Genomic DNA, 25,473 nt, shown 5'->3' with positions numbered 1-25,473 from the left:
TGTTTGTAACAACGAAACATGTCAGGATGCTGAAGGAATTAAAAGAATGAATGCAAGCTCAGTTGCGGTGTGCGGCTAATTCTTTTTCTGCAAGGAGGAGGGTGAAGAAAATATATATATATATATATATATATATATATATATATATATATATATCCACGCTCCAAACTTGCCCTCGCAATAGCAGCACTCCAAACCAGCGTTCCTTCACAAGGCTTTATTCAGGTACAAACATCCCCTGCCTCACGATGCGGGTATCAGTTGCTCCATCCTTCATTGCCTGACGTGTTTCGATGGAGTTTCCTTCTTCCTCAGAGGCTCAATGGAACATATGCGTGCACGCCTCCCACTTCTGTTTAAATGCATGTTTCCACACACCCTGGATGGGCGGGGCATGTTATACCGTGGAGCATTATGGGAGACGTAGTCTACTTCAAATCTCGACGGTCGCACTTGATGCTGTCCCTTAAAATTACAAGCCCACAGATGGGCCTCGTGTGGCAGTGTCCGTTTTCAATCCTTTGCTGGTTTCCGTGACAGGGTTCCGTTATATACACAACCCGCGGCCCCCTTGTTAGACGGGTGGTGCAAGCTCGGCGGCTGGGTCGCCGCTTAATATCCACGCTCCAAACTTGCCCTCGCAAAAGCAGCACTCCAAAGCAGCGTTCCTTCACAAGGCTTTATTCAGGTACAAACATCCCCTGCCTCACGATGCGGGTGATGGAGTGCTGCTTTTGCGAGGGCTTTCACAAGACTCTGGATGTTTTCCTCCAGAGTCTTGTGAAAGCCCTTTTGGCTTATGTGAGTGACACAAGTGACTTTTTACGGAAAATTAAGAACCTTGTATGGGAACCAAGCTTTTTATTAATTGCCCTTGATGTCAGCTCACTCTATACAAGTATTCAACATGCAGATGGGTTGAGAGCACTTGATTTCTTTTTGGAAAAATCTATGGGCAATATGGTGAACCACAAAAAGATGTCAATTAAAATGGTTGATTTCTGCTTGAATAACAACATTTCCATGTCCAATAACGTTCTCTACAGGCAGTTAAGAGGTGTTGCAATGGGGGCCAGCTTCTCCTCAAGCTATGCAGGTTTACATATGGGCTGGTGGGAGGAGCTGGTCCTCATGATAGAACACAAGAAGGCTATGACTACCAATGTCAAGTCATGGCTGTGGTTCACTGACAACCTGTTCATTGTTTGGGATGATAGTTTGGAAACAGCTCAGAAATGTGTGCAGGCGAAGAATGTAAATAACCTAAACCTACACTTCACTGCCAACATAAGTACTACTTCAGTGAGCTTCTTGGACACGGAGGTCTTTGTTGAGAACAATAGACTAGAAACCAAAGTACATCGCATATTAACTGCTGGGAATTCCACACTCCACGCTAGTAGCTCCCATATAAAACACCTGGTGAATAGTATCCCCTTTGGTGAGATGTTGAGGCTCAGACGGATCCACAGTAAGGAGTGTGATCTACTATTAGCCCAACAGGAAAGTAAACAGATTTAGGGAAAGGGGATACTCTGATAACATAATTGATAATGCTATTGTAAAATCCATGTGTAGAAAACAGGTTGGAGGACCAACATGGAGGAAACCAAAAAGGAATTTAGAATCATTGTCCAGTATAGTCAGCACCGCAAGAAGGTCGGATCCATTATAAGGGGGATTTGGCCTCTGATTTTGAGTGATCCTATAATAGGCCCCAGACTGCCCAAAAGGCCCTCTATCAGGGCCGGACTGGGAACTGAAAGCAGCCCTCGCAAATTTTGCAAGACCAGCCCCCATTCGGCGCGATAGCGAGCGCAGCGAGCGAGCCCGACCACTACTGCGTGACAAGCAGGTAATGTCCAAAAGCAGGGGGCGCAAATGGTCACAGAATCTCGGGCCAGATGTACCACCATTGATGTTTGCGGTTCACAAATTGCATTAAATTGCGAGTCGCAATTTGCGAGTCGCAATTTGCAAGTCGCAAACATCAATGTACAACGGTGTCTGAGACACTGTTTGCGATTCCCAATGGCGTCGCAAATTGCATGTCTCATGCATATTAATGAGGCTGTCGCAATTTGCAATCCCATTGGGAATGGCTGGCACTTCCAGGGATGGTGGCCTGGTGAGGTCAGCAGACCTCCACGTCTGGGACTGCTTTTAAATAAAGCAGTTTTTCTTTTTGAAATGCAGCCCGTTTTCCTTAAAGGAAAACAGGATGCATTTAAAAAATAAAAATGTAACTTTTAATTTTCATTTTTTAAGAGCAGGCAGTGGTCCCAGGGACCACTGCCTGCTCTTAAAAAATATTTGTGCATGCTTTCCCAAAGGGGAAGGGGTCCCCTAAGGACCCCTTCCAGTTTGCGAGTGCTCTACCAACCTTCTGAGAAGGGTGGTAAACTGCAAATGTTTTGGGACCGCAATTGCGGTCACAAAACATTCTTACATAGCTTTTGAGGTCACTATTAGGAAGGGAACGCCCCTTCCTCTTAGTGAGTCGGTAAACCCTATTTTGCAAGTCGCAAAATAGGGTTGGTACATGGGCCACATGTTTTTTGTGGTCGCATAAAGTCCTAAAACCCCTTTATGACCGCAAAAACTGGTCGTAAATCTGGCCCCTCGTCTGTAAAAAAAACGTAAAACTAAACAAAAACAAAAGAAGAAAGGTCAGAATAATAAGATACAGACCTAAAAGAGACAAAGAGGCAGTTAAATAAAAACGCTGGCAAAACTGGAAACAAAATACAGTTTACACTTTGGCATTTAATGTTTGTGAACAATACAGATATTTTCTGCATGAGGTCAGGTGGAACAAGAGTAAGCATACGTCCAATAAGTCGTTTAGATTCATTTGTTAAAGAAGAAACCGGTATTAATGATATTTACATCCGTTTTAGCGTTTAATAGATTTTCAATACAAATTGCGCCCCAGCTCCTCGGATTGGGGGTTCAAGTACCAATACATTCTTACCGGTGGAAATGAACAGTGGTAAACAGGCATAAATACCTTTCGGTTTGCCCATTTTTAGCTGCTAGTTGTAAATCAGGTTTTAAAAAGCCAAGAACATGCAGGGCAAATGTAGCTTGTGCTGTTCCCTCACACCACCGCAATTTTATGTCAGACAGTGGCAGAGGATGTCGGAGGTCCGCTGAACTGTATCTCAGAGAAAAGTCTGGTGAACACCGTGTGAAACCACTCAAGGTCACCGGAAGGAAGGCGCCAAGGACACCTTGCTGGCAGGCTGGTAGGAAGGTGATCTATCACCAAAAAGCGCTTCGACGATTGTCAGGGGTAGTAAGCGCTATATAAATGCAATTAGAATTACAATTTTAATCAGCGGAATGTGACATATGTGAAGTGGGGGCACCTTGGGAGGGCTTGCATTCAAGGCATTTGCAATCACGAGAGAAAATATGTTACCGTGATCTGAGAAATGCAACGTTCAAAACGTCTCTAACACTGAAATTATCCTTCCCTGGCACTGCAACCAACCTGTGGAGCTTTTTTCTTCCTCGGCTAAGAGCACAGTGTCATGAAAGACCGGCAGAACTGGCAGATGACGGAGAGTGCAAATAAGGCAAGCGGGGGGTGGGGGGAGTCACCACTGCCGGGGGACGACAGACACAGCAGGCTAAAGGTTGCAGATTCCAATGCAGGGCCAGTACGCAGCAATAGACGTGTAGAAGCAATGTGGCAACCCCAGGGGGCCTCCCAGGGTTTATGAGACTACTTACCTTGCCAGTCGGCAGAAGGGTGCGGAGCCGTGCCAGGCACACAAAACCACAAGGCCTATTCCGGCCCGGTCGCTACGCACCCAGACAGATCAGGCCAGGTCATAGGATCAGGACTACATGCAAATTAAACGACTGGACGGACACTTATGGGCAAGTACATGAGGGCCAAGCATAGTTGTATTCATCTGGCCTTCATGGACTTATCCAGTGCCTTTGACACTGTATGTAGAGGCAAGTTGTGGCAAATGATGGAGACCATGGGGTTTGAAGAATCGTTGGTCATTCTGCTCCGTAGGCTGCATGCCACCACAACAGTGAGGATTAGATTTGGACCAGGAGGTGAGAAGACAAAACCCATCCCATCTACTGAAGGTGTTCGCCAGGGATGCATCTTGGACCCTTTTTTATTCTTGGTGTACACCAATGGTCTAGAAAGATTCCTGTTGGACAGCGGTGCAGACTTCCCCCAGGTAAATGGTAAACGGATACCGATGTTATCTTATGCAGATGACACGGTGCTAATGACCATCACCGCTAACAGCATGCAGACTTGTCTGAACGCCTCTGACATCTTCATGGAAGGATTAGATCTTAGGGTCAACTTTACCAAGTCTTTTGCCATGGCCTGTGGTCCCAAAGGGGTAAAATCTCGCAGGTATATGGTGAAAGAGTCAATTATTGCGAAAGTTGATAATTTTAATTATCTGGGGAATTTATTTAACAAAACGTTGAGTTGGGACCCTTTAATATCAGCTCGTGCACAAAAGGCCACACAATCTATAGAGGCTCTTTTCCGCTTTTCTAGTAAATTGGGTCAAAAGCCGATTGCAGAACTAAAAACTTTATATAAAGCAAAATGCCTCCCTGTTGCGACATATGGGGCAGGAGTGTGGGGGACACAAAATTGTAATAAGATCCAAGTTATGGAAAACAAATTTATTAAGCGCCTTTTATCTGTTCCATCTGGTACCTCAAATAGTTTCTGCCATAACGAGGCGGGTTTTGATTTTGTGAGTGATATTATCCATGTCTCTCCTTTGTTGCTATGGAGCAAGGTTTGGCGGTCTGAAGAATTGAAACTCACAAAGGAAATCTTGCAAGACTGCCTTAAACTTGACTATTCTATGGAGATCCTATGGCTGCTATATGTAAGGGAAACCCTTTACAAGATTGGGTTGGGACGTATATATCAAAATCCCGAAATGGTTGGCAAGGAGTCTAAGCTAATGATTAAAAATGCCTATTGTACCAAGTTAGGTATGTTAAGAAATAGTGAGCATGCAATATTTAATAAGGGCAAGCTGTAGCAGCAGTTTTACCTATCGAATATTATAAATACTCAATGGCGTTTTTACTTGACAAGGTTTCGCCTTAGCTCACTGCACTTTCTTTTTGCTTTTCCAAAACAAGGGGGGTGGTGTGAGAGACTACCCCTTTGTCCTTGTAATGATAAGGTTCCCCACAGCACTGTGCACCTCATCCTCTTTTGTGCTTTGTATAAATATCCAAGAAACCGGTTTATCAAGCCTGTTTTGTTAACTCTTGGATCCCACTATTATAAAGAGGGTTATGAGTATGTATTGTCCTTGTCAACTCCAGCCATATGTAGTGCTGTGCTTAGTTTTATTAGACAGGCACTCAATATTAGAAACCGATATTGAACAGTATTATTATTGGAAACCTCCTGTAATAGATTACTGTGTGGGTTTGTAAATGGAATATACAAGCACTTTACGATATGTTCATATATTTGACCCGTTTATCCTAAATGCATTGTAAACTTAATATGGATACATAATATGTACTATGGATGTTAATATAATTTTATGGTTTTCTTTTTAATAATTTTATGTAATCTTTTAAATCTGTGCATACTTTTATGATTCTATCTATGAATCGAAATAAAGTTTATTGAATCGAATCCACTGGACGGACAATAAGACTCACCTGCGGGCGGCACACACGGCGGCAAGAAATAATTACATTATGGGATCAGGGTGCCTCTCTTTCTTAGTCACCTCCCTGGCCTCTGAGATGCCTGCCTCCTCGACCTTCGCCTCGCTCTCACCCTCAGTCATGCGCACATTTTATTGCGCGGCCGTGAGCCACCTGGCCCCAGCAAATAGCAATGCTCATGACATCACCAGGCAGACCCAGGCCTGGGCAGATCCCACCCTAAAGTTAAACTGTAAAACCGCGCGCAGATGCGGCGGCGCTGCGGGGAGATATCTGCGCGGCATGGAGCAGAGCGAGTTGCTGGTGCAGGTGGATTTAAAAAAAAAAATTATAAATCATAGTAGCCAGCCTCACTAGCCTGCCTGTCTAAATGGAATTGAAAACGGGTCACAAAGTGAGTCGGAGTCACGGACAATCATGGACCGTGCGTATGATGCAGCACCAGCATTATGCACGGTCAGGGTCCAAACCGGTCCCCTGTCACAAAAACGGCCCCCATATGAACCAGCCTACCGGGGTATTGCTCGGTGCCCGGAATTGCCAGTCCGGGCCTGCTCTCTATCACCTACAGCAGAGGACGCTCTATGCAAGATGAACTCGTCAGAACGAGTCCCGAAGTCATTGAATCTGCGAATTGGTTACAAACTCATACTGGCTTTTTAAACTGTAAATCATGCAAATCATGTCAGGGTGAGAATAAAACAACATACTTCACCCCGTTTGACCATAAGGAACATAAGATCAGCAGACTACTTACATGCAAAACAGAGTATGCTGTTTATGTACTGTCATGCCCATGCAATCTACTTTATGTAGGGAGCACAAAGCTCCAAGTACACAAAATAACATTGCAACATCTTAGGGCGATAAACAACCAAGACAACACTTACCCAGTGGCAAGGCATTTTGAGTCTAAGCATGATTCCAAAAGCCGAGATTTGAGATATTTTGTTATCAATTCTATTCCTGCTAGTAGAAGAGGTGGTAACAGAGAACAAAATTGTGTCAACTTGAGACCAGATATATTCTGGAATTAAATACAAAACAGCCGTTTGGTCTTAATGTTACCGAGGATCTGTTTACATGCCTTTAATAATAATTTCCCCGATGATTGACAGATTTTTAACCAGGATTGTTTTATATTTCTTAGAGAGTTATTTATGGGTTATCCTTAAAACTGTGGATTTAACTGTTATATTTATTGATTATTTATGAGTATTTTTTACAACCTTTTAAACATTTTGTATACGATTTGTACACATGTGAATATTTAAGCTTATTTAATCTATTTTGGATTCTGAAATATTTGCTTATTTAATATTTATTGTGTATCTATTTGGCTTATATATGTGTAGGTTTCTTTGTTTACTCATGGCTAATAGAGGGATATTTTATCCACAGCCTGACATGTGATGATCATTATCTATACTATACCATGCATCCCATATTTATCTCCCGGGTATTCACACCTGTATTTTATGATGTTTCAACTGTAGTGGCAACAGACAACCACCTTTTGCTAATACGCCACACATTTATTGCACTTGCACTTTAACTCAATGCGTGAGTCTTTAATGAACATTGAGTACACATCTCTGGGGCTCCAGTGTTTGATCAAGTATTTCAATCGTACTCACATTTTCTTTTGGACAGCAATGACTTTGTGTATTTATACAGGGATATTGGGTGTGATTGTACCAAAATGAGTTTTTGTGTTGGTACACATGCTGCTTGAAAAAACTCTCTAAATACTTTTTTGCACTATTTTACACTATTTTGCACAATTTCTATCATTTGTTTTACATTGGTTTAATTGCGATGACGTTTTTTGTGAATTATTATTCATGGTTTTAGTTTGAACCAAAATACTGATTGTGCTTTATTTATTTAATTACAAACATTGTTGGTTCCAAACAGAGGCTCTAGTGCTACATTTTGCACATTCGTTTTTGTAATACAGAAAAGTGGAATTGAAAAGGTAGACTTGAGTTCGAATGAGCATATATGTCTTCAATGTCTATTATATTTGTATGCCTTTGTGTCCAATGGTAACGTCGGTATGTCCAAACTATTTAAACCAATGTATAGGATTGCACTGTGTCATGTGAACAAGGCCCGTGGGAAGGGCTGAAACGCGTCATTGCAACCTCGTGCACAAAATAAAAATCAAGCACCAAATTGTGGTCCGTATCCATCTGTTTGTTTGTGTAGGACTGCGCAATTGAAGCGGAATACCTGGATATATATATATATATATATATATATATATATATATACATATATATTATATAAATATATATATATATATATATATATATATATATATATATATATATATATATATATATATATATATATATATATATATATATATATATATATATATATATATATCCAAAACACTTCAAACGATTTTTGAAGACAACAGGACACCCGCAGTTCAGATATTCAAGATTTTATTCGGCAGATGAAAAAATCACGACGCGTTTCGCCATTACGGCTTGATCATGCTCATCTCGTGGTAAACACGGCCATTTTTTTTATATACATACCACACCCTGGTGCATAGTTTCTAATATGGGGAAGACGCGGACATCTTTGAATGGTCATATCACAACAGTAAAAATCAATTATTAGCGCTTTGCTGAAAATCCTAATCATACACTTCATGTAATATACATTTTAACATGTAACACAAGAATTATATGCATATAATGTATCAAAAAGTGAAAAAATCAATTCTTACAAAACTTAGACAATTTTAAGTCTGTATAAATTCTGCGCTAATCATGCTGTTCGTGCATAATTATGTCATTGATTCAGACTTAGAAGAACGATATATTACAATAACATTTATGGTTGTATGTTATAGATGAGCTAGTACAACTGTGCATAACCATAAGATATATTTTTCTTAAGAACTTGACTAGCAGCCATATCATTAAACCACAACCACTGTTACAAACATATTATAGGAAATAAAAATAAAATGAACACTACTGTGAAAATAATATGGCACCCAACTTAAAAGATACCTTATTTTTAGACAAATGTGAGGTATCAATTAATTCTTTTCAGGGTACAGAAAAGTATCAATCTAAGCCAGAGTCTATTTGTCTACTGAAACAAAAACACGTTCTGGTGAGATTTTCACTTTGTCTTAGTCCTTGGAAAGCCTCCTCGCTAGATGCTTGTCAACACTTTGCAGGACACATTGCGTTTCAACCTCTTTTGTGTAATGATCATTCCCATGCGGTCTTAATTAGGACTTGGATGCTGAAACAGATATTTCATTCCGGCTTCACAAAGCTGTTGCAGCTTTTACTAAGGGCGTTATTGGTCATCAACAGGTGAAGTACGCTTACAGCTCTCCCCGCACATGCATGGATGCTGCTTATAGTTTCAATTATCTGGAGATTTTTTGCATGCTGATTGCATTGGCTGTTTCCTGACACCTTACGGCTTTGTGTGTAATACAGGTCACTCTAAAACACTTTTACGTTCTGTTGGAAGCCAGTTAGTGACAGGCATTGCAGTAATCAGACTGGAGTATCTGCTCCTGAGATCAGTCTCTCTGCAGCAATGAGGGTTGCTTTCATTTGAATCAGGTACATTTTGGGGATTCCTGTGAGCCAGTCTTGAGATGACCAGGGATTGTACCACATATTAAAAATGTATTCCAGGAATTAAATGATTTTCTGAGAAATCCGAGCTGGTGTTGAGTTGTTGTGGTGTTTATGTAAACTTGTAGGTTCAGACGCGTAGCGACTTATACCTGGAGATTCAGCGCATTCAATGAATTTGGATTAGCAGTTCTGTACATTTAGTGAGTTCTGCCAGTGTTAGACCAGAGTCGAACAATTAAAGTGGTACATAAGAGAGAATGTTGTCTTCAGTGAGTTTAAGTGCAGGTGTTTGAAGCCCAGTCAAGCTTCTTAGCACTTTACAATTTGCTCTAGGAAGAGAATGACTTCTTGAGACAATCCTTTTAGAAGTAGCTGTGCATCGTCTGAATACAGATGGTAGAAAAGGTTTGAGCACTCCATAATTGAGGTCAAAGGGGTCATGTACAAGTTGAAGAAAATTAGGGATGGGACAGATAATTGAGGAACCCCTCGCTCAACAGCACTAGATATTATTGAGTCCTATTGAGTGAGGTTGTCAATGTACAGGTTTCCATTGCCTCACAATACATAAGCACAGACGTAAAGCTTAGTGTTACAGCACCACAGGCACTATCAAAACCTGTGGACTTACCTATGCTATGCTGGCAGCAAGACTCTACCAACTTCATTGTTTACCTGCACATTTCCGGAAAGATTTTTTCACTGTTTCAGAGTGGATAATTAGATCAAGGTTTCTATTCCTCTGGCTTTACCTAGTCTCCTGTCCACTTGTGCTATGGCACGGATGTTTCTTTTACAGACATTTCAGTTGCATGGTATATTTAATGGCAGGGTGCAGAATTAATATGAACTTCCGGTTGAAAATTAGGTGGAACATTTCCATGTTGATTTGAAGTATTCTCAGAATGTATCCACAATACATTTACACACCAAAAGGCTGAACCAAATTCTGATGAGTTAACACCAATGCAAGTCACACATTTTGTGAGCATCATTCTTATTTGGGGCTTTATTTTGCAGAGCCCTCACAGTGGCAATGGTAGGCAGTGGGAGAAGGAAAAGAGGAGGAGTTCCAAGACATTTGCCCTATACCCATCCTGCCACAAAATGAAAGGTCTGGTCTTTTGGACTATTGGTTTTGTTGGTTGCCAATGCTATACACCATAAGCAAATCACATTTTTCTTTGCAGCTTCAACCAAAATAATAACAAAAAAAGGTGCAGTGACACAGTCGAGTCATTTCGTAGGAGCATGCATGCATGATGACCGAGGTACACAGATGCATCTACAAGCAAGCACACATATACGTCATCAAGTAAAGGCGCACATGACACCATGCATGCATGGTCTGCTATATGACACACGTGCCTTTTTTTAAACTTACTGATCCGAATATATGTAAATAAAAGCTAATACTTCAGGAATATGAATGTACTTTTTAAGGTGGAGGGGTGAGCAGTCATTTACGGCCTGCCAGTCAAAAAAAAAGTGAAAGAAAAATCCACCGTGGGCTGTGGCGGTAAAATAAAAATAAAGCTGGACGGCGGGAGAAGAGGAAAAGCAGCACATGAGGCAGTTAACACAGAACACAGGGGAGACCTGGAAAACACATGCACTTTAATAGATTGATTAACCAAAAAGAAAAAAGTCTTTTTAAAAAAATGAGTAGTGGAAGTATATATCCGCCAGTCAAAATGATGATAAAGATGCTTAGCACGAGAGGAGAGGCAAACAAAAGAAGACTAAGGCAAGCCATCAAACAGGAGGCAAGCAAATGAGTGTGGTCATATAGCCAACCAATGGCAAGCAAAGGGGGAGGAGCGTAAGTCCATTGTGAGTTTTGGTAAGCCAACCAGACAGTGCAAGGTGAGACTTAAATAGCATTATGAGGCAGCAAGTTAGCCACAGCACCAGGTGACGCGGAATGCTGGACCTGCCCTTTAAAGTTACATCATTTTCAAAGACAATATGACTTCCTTTAAAAGGAGGTGGTTCTTGTCAATATATACGAAACATCACTATACTGTGTATATATGTAATTGAAATAAACAAAATAATGATTTGTGACATTTATACATAAAAATATATTTGTAACATATATACAAAAAATAAATATAGTGATGTTTCTTATACATTGACAGCGTATCACTGATCAATACGTTACATATTAATAATTATGATGAGAGAAATATAAAAGTAAGAGAAACACAGTAGGCCTAGACAATTCTTAGAGCAAATTCATACATTTCTATTCACATCTTACATCACAAATCACACGGTTTTTTTCTCATAATAATGTTGAAAAATTGTATATAAGGTCCCTGCAAGAACCTCTCAAGACGAGTAAAACTTCAGCATTCCAGAAAGAACACATATCTCACAACTGCCACTTGTGTCAAGTCGTACATCGGCACTTGCTGACAGACACCAGCTATCTGCTTATCGAAAGAACACGGACATAGCAAACTAAGACTGGCCTTGCTCCTCTGAGCAGGCAGCAGTCTGGGAAAACATTGAATTGTGAGCATGTATGAAGTGGACCATTTTGGGAAGCTTCTAAGTTAGGCAAGATTTTGGTGCTAATGCAGACATTAGCTAGGGCTAGCAAAGAGGGGATTCTAATATATATTTCACCCAAAGATTTCCTTGCCTTTATTTTCCTTACCATAAAGTTTCTATCTGTAATTACTCTTATTTATACTCTGCACTAAAAGAGGGCTCTAATATAGCAATAAAGCCTTTTAAAATAATAATGTAAACTTCTTGGACGTGTACATCTCACTTCGAAATAAATGCATTCCTGGCAGTCTTTGGGAAGACTAGGGTTAGGGCTAGGGTTAGACTTTTAATTGGAAGTAGGGGCTTCTGGTGTGATTGGTTGGTGGACTGGTTGTGGGACTAAGAGTAGGGTTAGGCTTTCTATTGGAAACAGGGACAAGGGCTTCCTGTGTCATTGGTTGCTTGGACTTGGGGTGGGACTACTGGTAGGGCTAGGGCCTCTATTGTACTTAGAGATTATGGTTTTTGAACTGATTGGGTGCTTGCACCATGGCTAAGGTTGGCTGTAAGGTCCTGGTCTCCTATTGGTTCTAGATGTTTTAGGGCTAGTGTTGTGATTGGATAGTGTTAGGGCTGGGGCTGGGGTTCCCATTGGCTGACGGGGCCACCTGATTACTAGGGCTATAAAAGGCCAGGCTTAGGTAATCTCAGCCCGGCGTCGAGGCTAAGGGCGGAGAGGACAAGGGCAGTTGCCTGTTTGAGCCTATTCGAGACTGACCAGGGCCAGGGCCAGAAATGCTGCCTAATATACATACCTCCATTATGCATCTATATACTTTCAATGTACTTATGGATCTATATATTTATCACTTTCTTCTAATTTAGCATTTCCAATGCACTTCCCTATTTCTCAGCCTATACTTCTCTCAATATATCCTCTACACAGACTCTCTCATTTAACCCCAAACCCCATACCACTACTATGATCCACAAAATAACCCTTTCTAGACTCTCTCCTTCTCTACCCCTCCTTGCATCATCTTACACCTCTTTTACTATAACGATCCCCCAAAACAAACCTTTCTAAACTCTTCCCTCTTTTCTACCGCTCCCCAACCCTTCTCAATCCAAATAACTGACTAACATATCCACCACTAAAATTACTTTAATGTTTTACCATACTAATTCAACACTAATCCTGATGGGTTCCAGAGTAGCGGGCTACTCGGCAGAAAAGCGCTTCAGCATCCATTGGGTAACAAGTGCTATATGATTGCAAACCTTTCTTCCCCTTTTATCCCTCTGCTATCCTTCTCACTCCAAATAACTGACTAATATCCACCACTGAAATTACTTTCATATTTCACCATATTAATTCACCGCTAATCCTTTATGGGCTTCCTGAATAGCATGTTTCAACACCCCATCAGGGGTAACAAGCGCTATATAAATACAAACCTTTTTTTTCCTCCTCTATCCTTCTGCTATCATTCCAAATCCAAATAACTGACTAACCTATCCACCACTTAAAATGTATTTGCATGTTTCACTATACTAATTCAACACTAATCCTCTATGGGTCCCGGAGTAGCGTGCTACCCGCCGAAAAAGCACTTCGACGCCTCGTCAGGGGTTGTAAGCGTTATATAAATGCAATTACAATACAATTACAATACAATTATCTCCAGGTAAGAGACAAGAGATACATGCCTGTCATGTCTTTCAAATATAAGCAGGTAAATTGGTTTAAACCTGTACTTTCACTAATGGCAAAGAAATCTACCGGGCCATATTTACAGGCAGACCTGTAATATCCCACCAGTCTCAACCGGCAAATCTGCCATTTACAAGCACTGGTCTAAGGGACTAATCCCAAATTTATGGTACACAATTTATTTACCTCGGAAGGATGATTGTGGGACGGAACAATGCAGGGAAATAGCTTTACAACGCATTTTTTACCCTACATGTGTTTAGAACGCATATGCTTTTACAACACATGCCATTACCACAAATATTTATCTATATATATAAAAATATTTATTTGTGGGTGGAGACCCCTACACACCCCTACAACTTACCTTCAATGCGTGGTAAAAGCATGCATTGTAAAGGCATATATGTGGTAAAAACATGCATAGTAAAAATGTGTGGCAAAGGCACAACGTGGTAAAAACCTAGCTGTAAAGGCTGTTTTCTGGAAGGATGGGAAGCTAAATCTAATTCAAAATGATCACCTTCATCTTGAGATCAATTTCGATGGCAGTGGCAGGCATTAACTCACGGAGCCATTTTGAGCTCCCTGAACCATTTGAACTACTGTGTTGGGCTTTGCAGACACGCCGAAGAGTATGGTGCCATGCTTTCTGCTGTTTACCTAGCAGTTAAACAGCACAGTGTGTGTAAGCAGGGATGGGTACAACATCAGGGGAGGATGTAGCTTCAATGCATCCGTGGAATAGGTGTGGAAGGGTGCTCTTAACCTCTCCAGCCCAAGTGAGCTCTACACAGACAAAGGAGAGAACAAAACCCATCAGTCCCCATCTGTGTGCGACTGCATAATACAATAATCCTGAAAAGGAAATTTAAAAATAAGGAAGAGGCATAAATTAACTCATGGAAACCATGGATAATGAATCTGTTCATATATCAAGACTGATATTTGGTGTAGGTCTGCCATTCACATAGTAAGTATATTGTATTGGTTCTCAGCTGACAAGACTTGACAAATACCCATAGTGAAGGCGTATGATTCCGGGTAAACAAGATGAGGGAGAATTTATTTCTGTCCATATTTCCTAACCAATATGATGAAATTAGTTGGTACTGCTCACCAATGAAGCATAGATATGGTCATTGCAAGTAAAAGTAAATAAACTCATACCAATGAAAGCTATATTTAAAGTATAACTGGCCTGAGATTGTGGCATTAACCTCAGTATGTCAGTAAAAGGTTATGTATTCATAATCTTAATAAGCATTTCATGGAAATATATTTTAGCAAACCAAGTGTGATGTATCAAGTAAAAACCAACCAACCGGCATACAGAGAGCTTGCTTTCTCTTTACTTACATGTGGTCTATATGCAAAATCTATTTTGTATTGTTCTATTTAAGGCCTTAAAAGTTTTGTTCTAACAGATGATTGGTTCCAGCCACAGGTCACAGACTTGAATAAAAAACGAATCACTATCTCATGGTATTTGAAAATGGTTCTATTTTGTACACATTATCTGAACCAGACTATTTAATGACTATTCCAACTGTTGACATCGTTTCTAGCAGCTAGAACTACAGCGTACAAAGTACAAGGAAGAATTGGTCGGCTGCATGGCCAAGCAAACCAGGATAGTCTCTTCTCACCTGCTGGGATTACACCAAGAGGAAGTGATGCTCTGACAGGTGTGAAATCAGAACCAGTACTCCTGCCTGCATCCATTTGGGCTCTGAGAAGTAGACCATGGGCCACCTCGTTGGTGAATCCATCCCCACCAACACAAACCAATCTGAAACATAACAACATTTTAACCTTAATTTTTAGACCTAACCACGTTCATAAGATTTTAACTAAATACTACTCATTATGTAGATAGTAAAACATGGATTAACTGCACAGAGGTCACACAATATTAGACACAGGCTGGCAACTAGGGAACGGCATGAGTACCCAGTTGGTAAATTGCTGCCTTACCTCTTTTGTTTCTTTTGATACATTACTTAACATCCTGTTCTCTTTTGCCCCATACCCCAATTCACAGACAGGTATTCATCCCTGATTGAAATTTCACTGGTGAAAACTGGGTTAAATCAGCCAAGCACCAAACCTGATTTTCAAATTCAATTGACAAGTCTAAAATAATTTAGGCCATGTATTTAATCAAACCTTAACTTTGTTTTATGAAAGATACACCAGCCACGTCTGTGTCCTTTTTCTTACATAATGTCAATTGCAACAATGTTCAAAATATAGTTTCTAAAATAGATTAGGAAATCCATAAAAAATAAAAGGGAACTATGAGTAATTACTTTCATAAGATTGCTTGAGAGCTGCTACTTTACATGGAGCAGGTCTACTAAAAATACATGCATACCATACTAAGTCAATCCTCGTGTCCAAACCCAGCATAAAATATTCAGTGTGACAGTCACCTATTTAAAAAAAACACTACAATATATAAAAAATCCCTAAGTACATTAGAGACAAAACCTTCACAATCATATATACATTCACACGATCAACTCCACCACTTCATACCTGCACTGACCATATTTCACATAATAGCACACTCACAATCATCCATCCATCAAAACAACATACTACATGGCCGCAGAAACACAATTACTTGTACATACAAATACCAGTATATGAAGACATACTCACTATCACATAACCACATTCATACCCAGTGACATACATCAATTAACCCGCAATCAAATGACTGCCATAAAAAAACATACCAGGGAGTTTATTGGTGTTGTGAGTGTTTCTTTTATACCTATTAATCACAGGCCTTAATTAACAAAAACAATAATCTCAAACACTGCTAGAGATTTTGCCCAAAAAAGCCGCTTGTGGAGGGTGTTTAATATAACTCCCACATGGAAAGGGGCACATTTGAACCTTGTACACCCATCTTTCCCAAAGACGTACCTAATATGTGCTACCTCTTAACTTTGCCTAATTTTGGGGGAGATATGACCCCTCTCCACATCCATTTGCCTAAACAAAAAAAAGGGAGGGGTGCCAGCTTGGCACCTGCTTCTGCATCCTGTTCACAATTGTTAACTTAGTTCACAGGGGAACCAAGGAGAAGCAGATCAGCTTGCAACCCCTCATATGCCCTGTTTCTAGTTGTGAATACAAGAGAGGAGCATGTCACCTTCCACCCACTGCTACATTTTGTGAGAAAAGTGTGTCAGCGTGGGTGCAGGCTGACACACTCCCTTGTGACCTGGAGATGTGTGCAGGTCAGCTGTCACCCAGAATTCCAATCATAAAAGGCGAGTAAAAAATGATTTCAGGATCGTACACAATTTGGCATGCTTTAAGATGTTACGTTATACATGTTTATTCGAACTTTGGTGCAGAATGGTCAAGGGGTGATAAAGTTTGTAAGGATAAATCCATATAGATATAGCTAAACGTAATGGGGGTAAGCCAGGAAAAAGCCTGGCACTTCACCTCCCAAATCCCTAGCTACCACTAGGGAGATTGTAGTCTTGATCAATAAAATTAGATGAAAGCTGGAGGTGATGGGATACTAACAAGCATTTCCTTTCATAAACATCCAATACTTTATTATAAATCATAGTCCATGGATTTCTTACAAAGCGCAAAGAAAAAATGTGAATCAATGTATCTTAACAATGTCTATTCTTCACAAATTGCCATCAAATACTCTTCACCGCCAGCTGGCATGTGTTTCGCCGTCACTCTACTTTTTCAAGGATGGCATAGAAATATAGACAGTTTTGATGTATTAAAAACCTATAAATGATTCAATACATTTAAAGTTTCATTATACATAATACAATTCAATGCATTGATTAACATAGCAATCCCATATATACTTATTATATCTCAAATTACATTACATAGACCCATTATTTCACGTTATGAATTTAACCACACATTAAAAAAATATACATCCCTAGGCCCATGTTAAGAAATTACCAAAATTATCATGAAAAATGTACATCCTGAGACCCACAATCAACATTACAAAACAACTTGTGTACAGACAACAATGAAAACCCATATAAAATATGAAAAGTAATAATATAAGGGCAAACAGTGGAAAGTCATCAATAGACACTGATACTTTGTAATACATGAAATAATTATACTCTTGTTGAAACTATTACTATTCATTAGCTCTTGGCAGACATTCTCAAGTACTTTAATAATTACATAGTTTCAACTATATAACCTCAAACCTATGTACAAATAGTTTAGTCAAGTAAGAATTGAAGTTAATCAGGAGAGAAGAAGAAACAAAAAGACTAAACTCATCTAGAAATATTCAGAAGACAACAGACACAACAAGGCTAAATGAAATAAATATCTAAACTCCCCAATGTAATCATATGCAAGTTCATAAACTGGAAATCACTGCACAAAAAGAACAATAATCTACTCACAAAACTTATCAGCTCAAAATAGGCAGTGCGTAGCCTTATTTCTGCCAATCACTATATTCAATTAGCGAAATCCAATTCAATCTACAAAGTGTATATAATATAAGGTAATCAATACAAACTCCCAAATAACTAAACTCATGAGCAAAAAAACTGCATTCATCTCACCTAAATCTTCTGTTGAAGTTACAATCCTCCACTTTTAACTTTTAGAAAGCTTTGTGTTGCCTCTTCGTATTAATCTATATCATTAAAAACACATTTCTAAACTCATATATAAAAGTGTATACTTATTAGAATATCTTAAATCATTAAAGTACTCACCTAACTAAACAATAAGCTCAAATATTAACCTCCAAAATCACATACCTGTGATTTACATAATAGAACGTCTTCTAAACAATGCTGATGTTACCATGACTATTTAAACTCTCATGTCCCCGCCAATTCTTGATCACATCTTAATTGACCGAAAATGCTGAAATGCTCCAAGGCACTACTGGTAATAACCACAAAAGGTGCCTCCACATTGTTTGTTTAAATAAACAAGGGGACCCATTCAGTTAACTGAGGACCGTGGGTATTAATCAATTTTAAGGAAAACAAAGGTCCTTAGTATATCTAAGATCAAATGTAAAGGTAAAACATAGGCCACAATGGGAACTACATTTATCCACTGTCCAGCCGGACAGGGTATTTTATTTTTCAAAATGAAAACACATATAGGAATGTTCTTTGGAGGTACCTTTGTTTTCCTTAAAATCCACATTGTTTGTGTCACATTCTCTAAAAGATATGTTGTAAAGATGGAGAGTAGTCACAGAGGTAAGTCAAAGTAGATGTTTATTGGTAAGTTACAGGATGGTAGTTACAAGTAGATTAGACGGTAATGATCAATTCACGGCCCCACCAGCAGCTGCATCTTTGCTGCTCAGCTCACTCTCTCTAACTGTCATTCCTCCAGTACACCAGGCACACAAACATTCCACACAGTCATCAGGCATTCCAACATTCCAAACACACATACATGCATACTGGCTGAGCAGCAGGAAATGCAAGTACAACACATCCTCTTCCCTTGAGAAATCAAAGAACTAAAAATAGAAACAAGCCTATATGAGGGTAACACAAATATGCAGAAGACTTGTTACAACATTGCATACAAAGGAATATCCTTGGTGAAGAAAAGATGCATAATGAAAAAGAAAAGTGGAGATGTAGAAAGGTAGGTGTTGCAGAAGAACAGATGATGGAACAATGAGTGAAGATATACAGCAAGGAAAAGAGTGCAAACGAGAAACTACGAATATAACATAGCACATCCCCTTCCCTTGCAAAGATAAAGAAGGAAATATAGAAATTGGAAAATGCAAGAGACTGTGAATATGAGACAAAAAGGAAAAAATATAAGCAAATCACATGGAAAATGAGAACAGAAGAACAACAATTTGATATTCATGTAAAGCATGGAAATACTGTGCAGAGTTGGGGGAAAAGTTGGCACCGAGGATATGTATGACCCAAACTAGTCACCCATTTCTACACACCATGCACTAAAGGGGGCATAGTGTAGGACTTGGGGAAAGGAGGACACCCGCGGAGTGTAAATTCCAGCCATTCACACTGTTCTACACGCCACAACCATATAAGGGACACTAGGGAACCCATATTGCATTTAAATAAATGTGCATATAACAATCAAGTATATGGTACACTGCCCATTGGGCACAAAAAAAAATAATGTATAGGGAACATTGCGCACTAAAAATGTATGTATAGGGTACACAGCCCATTGCGCACTAAACATGTGAAGAATAGGGTACACTTCCTATTGCACATGTATATAAAGAAAATAAGTGTCAAGGAAAAATAACCCACACCGCTAGGTAGAGCAAATATTCGGGTAATGCAAGTGTAAAAGGGTAAACTACCCACACGGCTAGGTAGAGCAAATATACGAGTAATGCAAGTGTAAAAGGGTAAACAACCCACACAGCTAGGCAATCAATCTACAAAAACGTTAAGCACAAAAACTGTATATGGTGAAATCAGTGTAAAGGGCGTGCGCACTACCCATGCTGAAAGATTAAAAACAAGTGTATAGAGACCAGCTCCTATACACAACTACCCTAAAGGAAAAGTTAAAGCTTAGTGCCCTGAAAATGTCTAGATCGGCCAAATCAATAACGAATAAAGCTCACACTAAATGCATACCACGTGGGCAAATACTCAATTAAAGTAGGAGTAAAGGACAGCATAAGTATAATAACACAGTGCGTATAACACAAGACTTAATGTACAAAATAAAATAAAGACTGTAGTACACCTCCCCTTACACACCAAATGTCAAACACATTACAGTCTCATTTTAAATTCTTACTTAAGTTATTACAAGTACATTAAATGGTTGCAAATGACAATATATATGAGAAAAGAAGGACAAACGCCGGTGAGCGAACTCTCTCACCCGAAGAGTGTTGAACACGTCCCACGCCGATTAGTAAATCCTTTAAATGCTTGAAGTGGAGAGAGAGAGAAAACTGCACCCGCTGGCAATTGACAGCAACAATATTGATAGTTTTAAATTATGAAAGGTTGCCCAAAGAATTGTAGTACCAATCCAGCTGGTTCGTAGAGTTTTGGTGAGCTGCATTGTTTAACTTCAAAACGTCAGTATTCACACAGACTGCCAACAACTGTCACATTTTAGGGTGCTGGGTTGATCGATGGTACCACAAAAAGAGCACAACACAGGAGCACCCACCTCAAATGAGCGCGAAGAGCCACTGAGCATGACCAGGAAGCTGACAGCAATAAAAAAATGATTTGTTGGTGTTGGGTGAAGATAGCGGTCAATATAACTTTATTGACACCCAAAGAAGAGCAAACGTGGTTGGCATACATCGTATTATGCCTGAAATTGCCGGACACGAAGGAGAGCGCCAAACACAAAATGGCGACACGCACCAGTGGTGCTGCGCTGGATGGCTCCCGGCACCACCGTACTGCCAAACGTATGTAACATTGATGCTTCGCAAACCAGCAAATGTCACAGAGGATGCACAGCAGCTTTGCTGGACACTGCAAAATGGTAAAGCTGCACGTGCAGTGCCATCATACTTGAAATTTTCAAAGATGCACGTACAAGGTGGGCACGCGGTGCGATGACCACAATAAGCAGTTGAACTGCCACATGTAGAGAGGACGGCTGGGGTCCAAAATTAAATCCAAAAATTGGGCTTACCTCCATATGTCCGTAATATCACAACTTCGGTACACGTGAGAAGTCGAGAGCGTGCGGCAAACGATAAAACAAGAATAAAAAGTGCCATACAGTGCAGCCTTGGCTCATCCAAAGCTCCGCCTTAACCACTCCTCAAACAAAGTGCTTTCAGAAGTATTTGACAAAATGTACATAGGCCAGTGTCTTCTGTTGATGACGGTTGATGAACACATTGCCAAACTTTATGCTCTGTACCACTGTATGGGCTAAATAAAGTTGTCTCTGAATGTCCAAACGTGTAGCTAGATTTTTCTGATAACAGTGGTCCATAGGCCCGCCAGTCCCTGCAGTGTTCACTGATGCCAAGGTCACACCATGGCAAATAGGTGGAGTCTTTGACGTATACTGGTTAGCGCTGTATTCCTTCCTTTTGAAGCATAAATGCATAACCACAAGGAATGTAAAGTGCCCTGGGTAGGCTGTCCAGATGGTGGAGGACACTGGTGGGACCTGCAAGGGTGTTCTTTTCCTTGGTTTTTAAAGATGCTTTTCTTTGAGTAGTTTCTTGTATAAATAAAGTTCTGTAAAGATGGTGTAGGTTTCTTCACCTTCAGTAGTCTTGTGGCCAAAGCAAGCAGGGTTTCTTCCAGATCGTCGCCAATGTTGTAAAGATGGAGAGTAGTCACAGAGGTAAGTCAAAGTAGATGTTTATTTTTAAGTTACAGGATGGTAATCACAAGTAGATAAGATGGTAATGATCAATTCATGGCCCCTCCAGGAGCTGCATCTTTGCTGCTCAGCCCACTCTCTCTAACTGTCATTCCTCCAGTACACCAGGCACACCAACATTCCACACAGTCATCAGGCATTCCAACATTCCAAACACACATACATGCATACTGGCTGAGCAGCAGGAAATGTAATAACTCTCACTCTAGAACCAAACTCAAAATCTCATTATCCCAAAGAGTCCTAATTTGAATACTGTTGTCTTTTCTGAAATGCAACTTACTACGCAAAAGCCCAAACACCCAAAAATACTCACCAAAAAAGAAAATCAGAATAGTAAAAATACTTGCTATAAATGGTAAATCTCTTCTTAAAAATTAGATACCCAATCAGGGAAAGACTCAAACCCTTGACCTTATCCATTCCCACTGTATTAAACTGCTGGTGTTATTCAGGCACATGCCTATCTTTTAGCTTTGAAATTGCCCACATGATCTTCACATTTGTACAATAAACCACAAAATTGAGTTCATAAGTTAAACCTTCCCAATCAAATTTACATAAGTTTGTGTGTCAAGTTCAATATGAAACCTTCAATATTAAAATATTTAAAAAATCTATTATTAGATGTTAATCATAAAAAATATTTTTCATAAAGACTCAAACTCCAAACTTTAGAATTAAATATTCTCATGGCCCCACACTATTCTCTCATGTGCTGACAATGCACAACAAATGTTCACCAATTTTAATCCAATTAACCTTCTAAGTATCGAGCATGTTATTATATCAACATTATTGTTTTAAACACTACAATGATAATTATGATGTAGCATAATAAGACCATTTCATATATTCTCAAACTTCACTAGTATCAAAAATACAAATAAATAAAAGGGGTCCTCATAGCAATGTGAACAATTCACAATCAACTTCGCTTCTACAATTTTCAATGTATTAATCCAGCTCGTCTCTCTGCTTCTAACTTTCAAATTTATATTACCTGCTCAATGATCAAATGAAGTGTGTTCAATGGCTAATAATCTTATTTCATAATGTAAAACAAAAGGCTATTTCACATCACAACTTCAGTTTCCGAATAGTCGAGCCAATATTTTGAAGACCACACACATATAGACAATCATATGTAAACTATTCAATGTATTGCAATTCATAAAAGATTAAAACTTGTAAATTCTGGTCCGATAGATATCCTTAAACTCTTTCGTACAATCTAGGACCAACTTACAACAAATTTAATTTCTGCACTTAAAACACCCTTTAATTGGTTCTTTCCTCCTACCATACTGATCCAATCAATACACAATGTCGGTAAACCTAATGGGATCACTAGGACTGAAGATATTTCTTAAAATTGGTGTTCTCTTACACGTGATCTGGGGTTGTTTACAAATGTCACTCTCAAGAGATTGAATCTTCCAATACTTCATCAAACTATTGTAAACATTTGTATGTCTAGTAATAAATCTAATCAAATCTTCAAATTTTCCAATATCTATTTTATAACGTAAAAAGAAACATACATTTGCAAGTCTGGCATTTCGCTGAGAATGATTCAAAGTCTCAAGATTATATGCTCTGTCAATGAATTTAAAATAAATAATTCCCTCTTCCAACTCGTAATCTGCTGCTAAGCTACAGTTCCTCTTAGACTTTAAAGCAGAGCCACTGGAATTATGCGGCAGTCGAGGGCCACATTATGTGCCAGGGTTGTCTAAATGATGTGGCAAGCAAAGGCAAGTTATGTGGCATAAAGTGGCAGATTTTCTGATACTACTACTCAATTCTTTTGACATTTTTTAACTTGTTAAAACTGTCTGGGTATAGGTTGCACCTAATTAGTACCAGTTTAATACCCAAAAATAGCAATAGGCAACAGAAATGCGACCGGTCAACGTCTGCAAAGCATCTGTCACTGCGCAGCAACGTGTCACTGCGTTTTTAATAACTTTTGAAACATTTTAGCTGGAATAACAATATTTTAAAACAAATCTGCAAATTATGAAGCAGATGGATTAAGTGGCAAATGCGGCAGATCCTTAATAATGCAAAATACGCAGACGCACAATCATATAATTCCTGATGCCCTACCTCAATGATTCTCCATATGGGATATTCTCTTTTGCTATTTAGGATGTCCAGATTTCGGCTGAAGAACAGAATTTACTGATGTAGATAATCTGTAATTTTTTGATTGCAACATCATATTATCCACAATTAGCTTTCGGAAAAAAATCCTGTCTGAACTAAATTCTAAGCTTAATTCAACATTAAAGGCATTGTCATCAATGTGTTGACATTATAACTGAATCTCTTCTATTGATCCTTTTTAAATAAAAAAAATATCATCAATAAACCTAACTCAATGAACTACATTCTAGAAAATATAATGAGACCAGGACCAGGCATGCTCCCACTCATGCAACCTGTAAAGAGGTTTGCACAAGAGGGGGCAGACCTAGAACCTATTGCTGAACAACATACCGGATTAAATAATGTTCTCTGATAGAAAAAAAATATTTGCAAGAATAAACTTTGTTAGATCTATCATGTTAAAGTGCATAAAAAACTGACCGACTTCATCTGAAGAAAAAATGTGAGTGCCTCTAAATCTTTTGAATATTCAATGGATGTGACAAGAAGATAGTCATTTTCTCATGGATCATAGACATCTGTTTTTAAAAAAAATACTTTGTATCCTTGATAGGCGATGAAAGATTGTATATTAAAGGAGCTAAGAAGATGTCTTTATGTTCTGAAATAAATTCAGTAAGTGAACTAATACATGGAATAATGATATTCCAGGAGGGATCTTACCCCCTTTATGAATTTTGGTTAAAAAGTAAATAATAGGAGCCATAGGGTACTTGGCATAAAAAATGTAAAATTCAACTTCCTTGAACAAATGTTTGGCCCGATATTCAATGAGTTTCAATCTTAATGCTTGCCTTGATTTTGTTAGCTGAGTCTTTTGCATCAAGTCATAATTAGCTGTAATATTCAATATTCTCTGTGCTTCCCATTCATAACAACATTACCCCATTTATCAGCTTGTATTTTGATCACAGAAGTATCAGACCTCAAATTTTCCAATGCCAATTTCTCTGCCTTATTAAGATTGGGAATAAATCGTCCAACATTAATGATATTGTCTTTGTGCACATGTGGAAGAAATGTTGATTTAGGCCTAAAACCACTTTATGGATGTCTATGAAAAATATTTTTGTTGGTAATCCATCACCTCTAAATTGCATCCAATTGTAATGATAGAGATTGATATTAGAATAGATAATGGAAATCAGTGATCTATGGTCCAATATTGCGATTGAGGGGTTCTAGTGATATCATAAACCATGAGGCTGAATGGCAAGTGTTTGTGAATGCCCCAGATCCCCGAGTAGCCCTGTGAGTGTTAAAGCTCTGCAGAGTGGGTCGGAGACGGTCATGAAGATGAACCCCATTTCACAGGTAACTGTGAAATATGTGCATATTTCACAGTACTCTGTGACATAAAGTTTTTATACCACTCTATTTTTGTGCAAT

General features: G+C 39.2%; 1 protein-coding gene across 1 annotated transcript in view; it reads right to left on the bottom strand.

Annotated features, from left to right (window-relative positions):
• Positions 1–25,473, bottom strand: part of CERKL (CERK like autophagy regulator) — a 514,456-nt gene that overhangs the window by 351,117 nt on the left and 137,866 nt on the right. Inside the window, exon 5 of the mRNA XM_078681475.1 lies at positions 15,183–15,325. Within this exon, the coding sequence (XP_078537601.1) occupies positions 15,183–15,325 (143 nt within the window). The remainder of the gene's footprint in view (positions 1–15,182; positions 15,326–25,473) is intronic.

This window comes from Lissotriton helveticus, chromosome 3_1, assembly GCF_964261635.1.
Source record: "Lissotriton helveticus chromosome 3_1, aLisHel1.1, whole genome shotgun sequence".
NCBI classification, from domain to species: Eukaryota; Metazoa; Chordata; class Amphibia; order Caudata; family Salamandridae; genus Lissotriton; species Lissotriton helveticus.
This window is presented reverse-complemented; position numbering and strand designations above follow the sequence as displayed.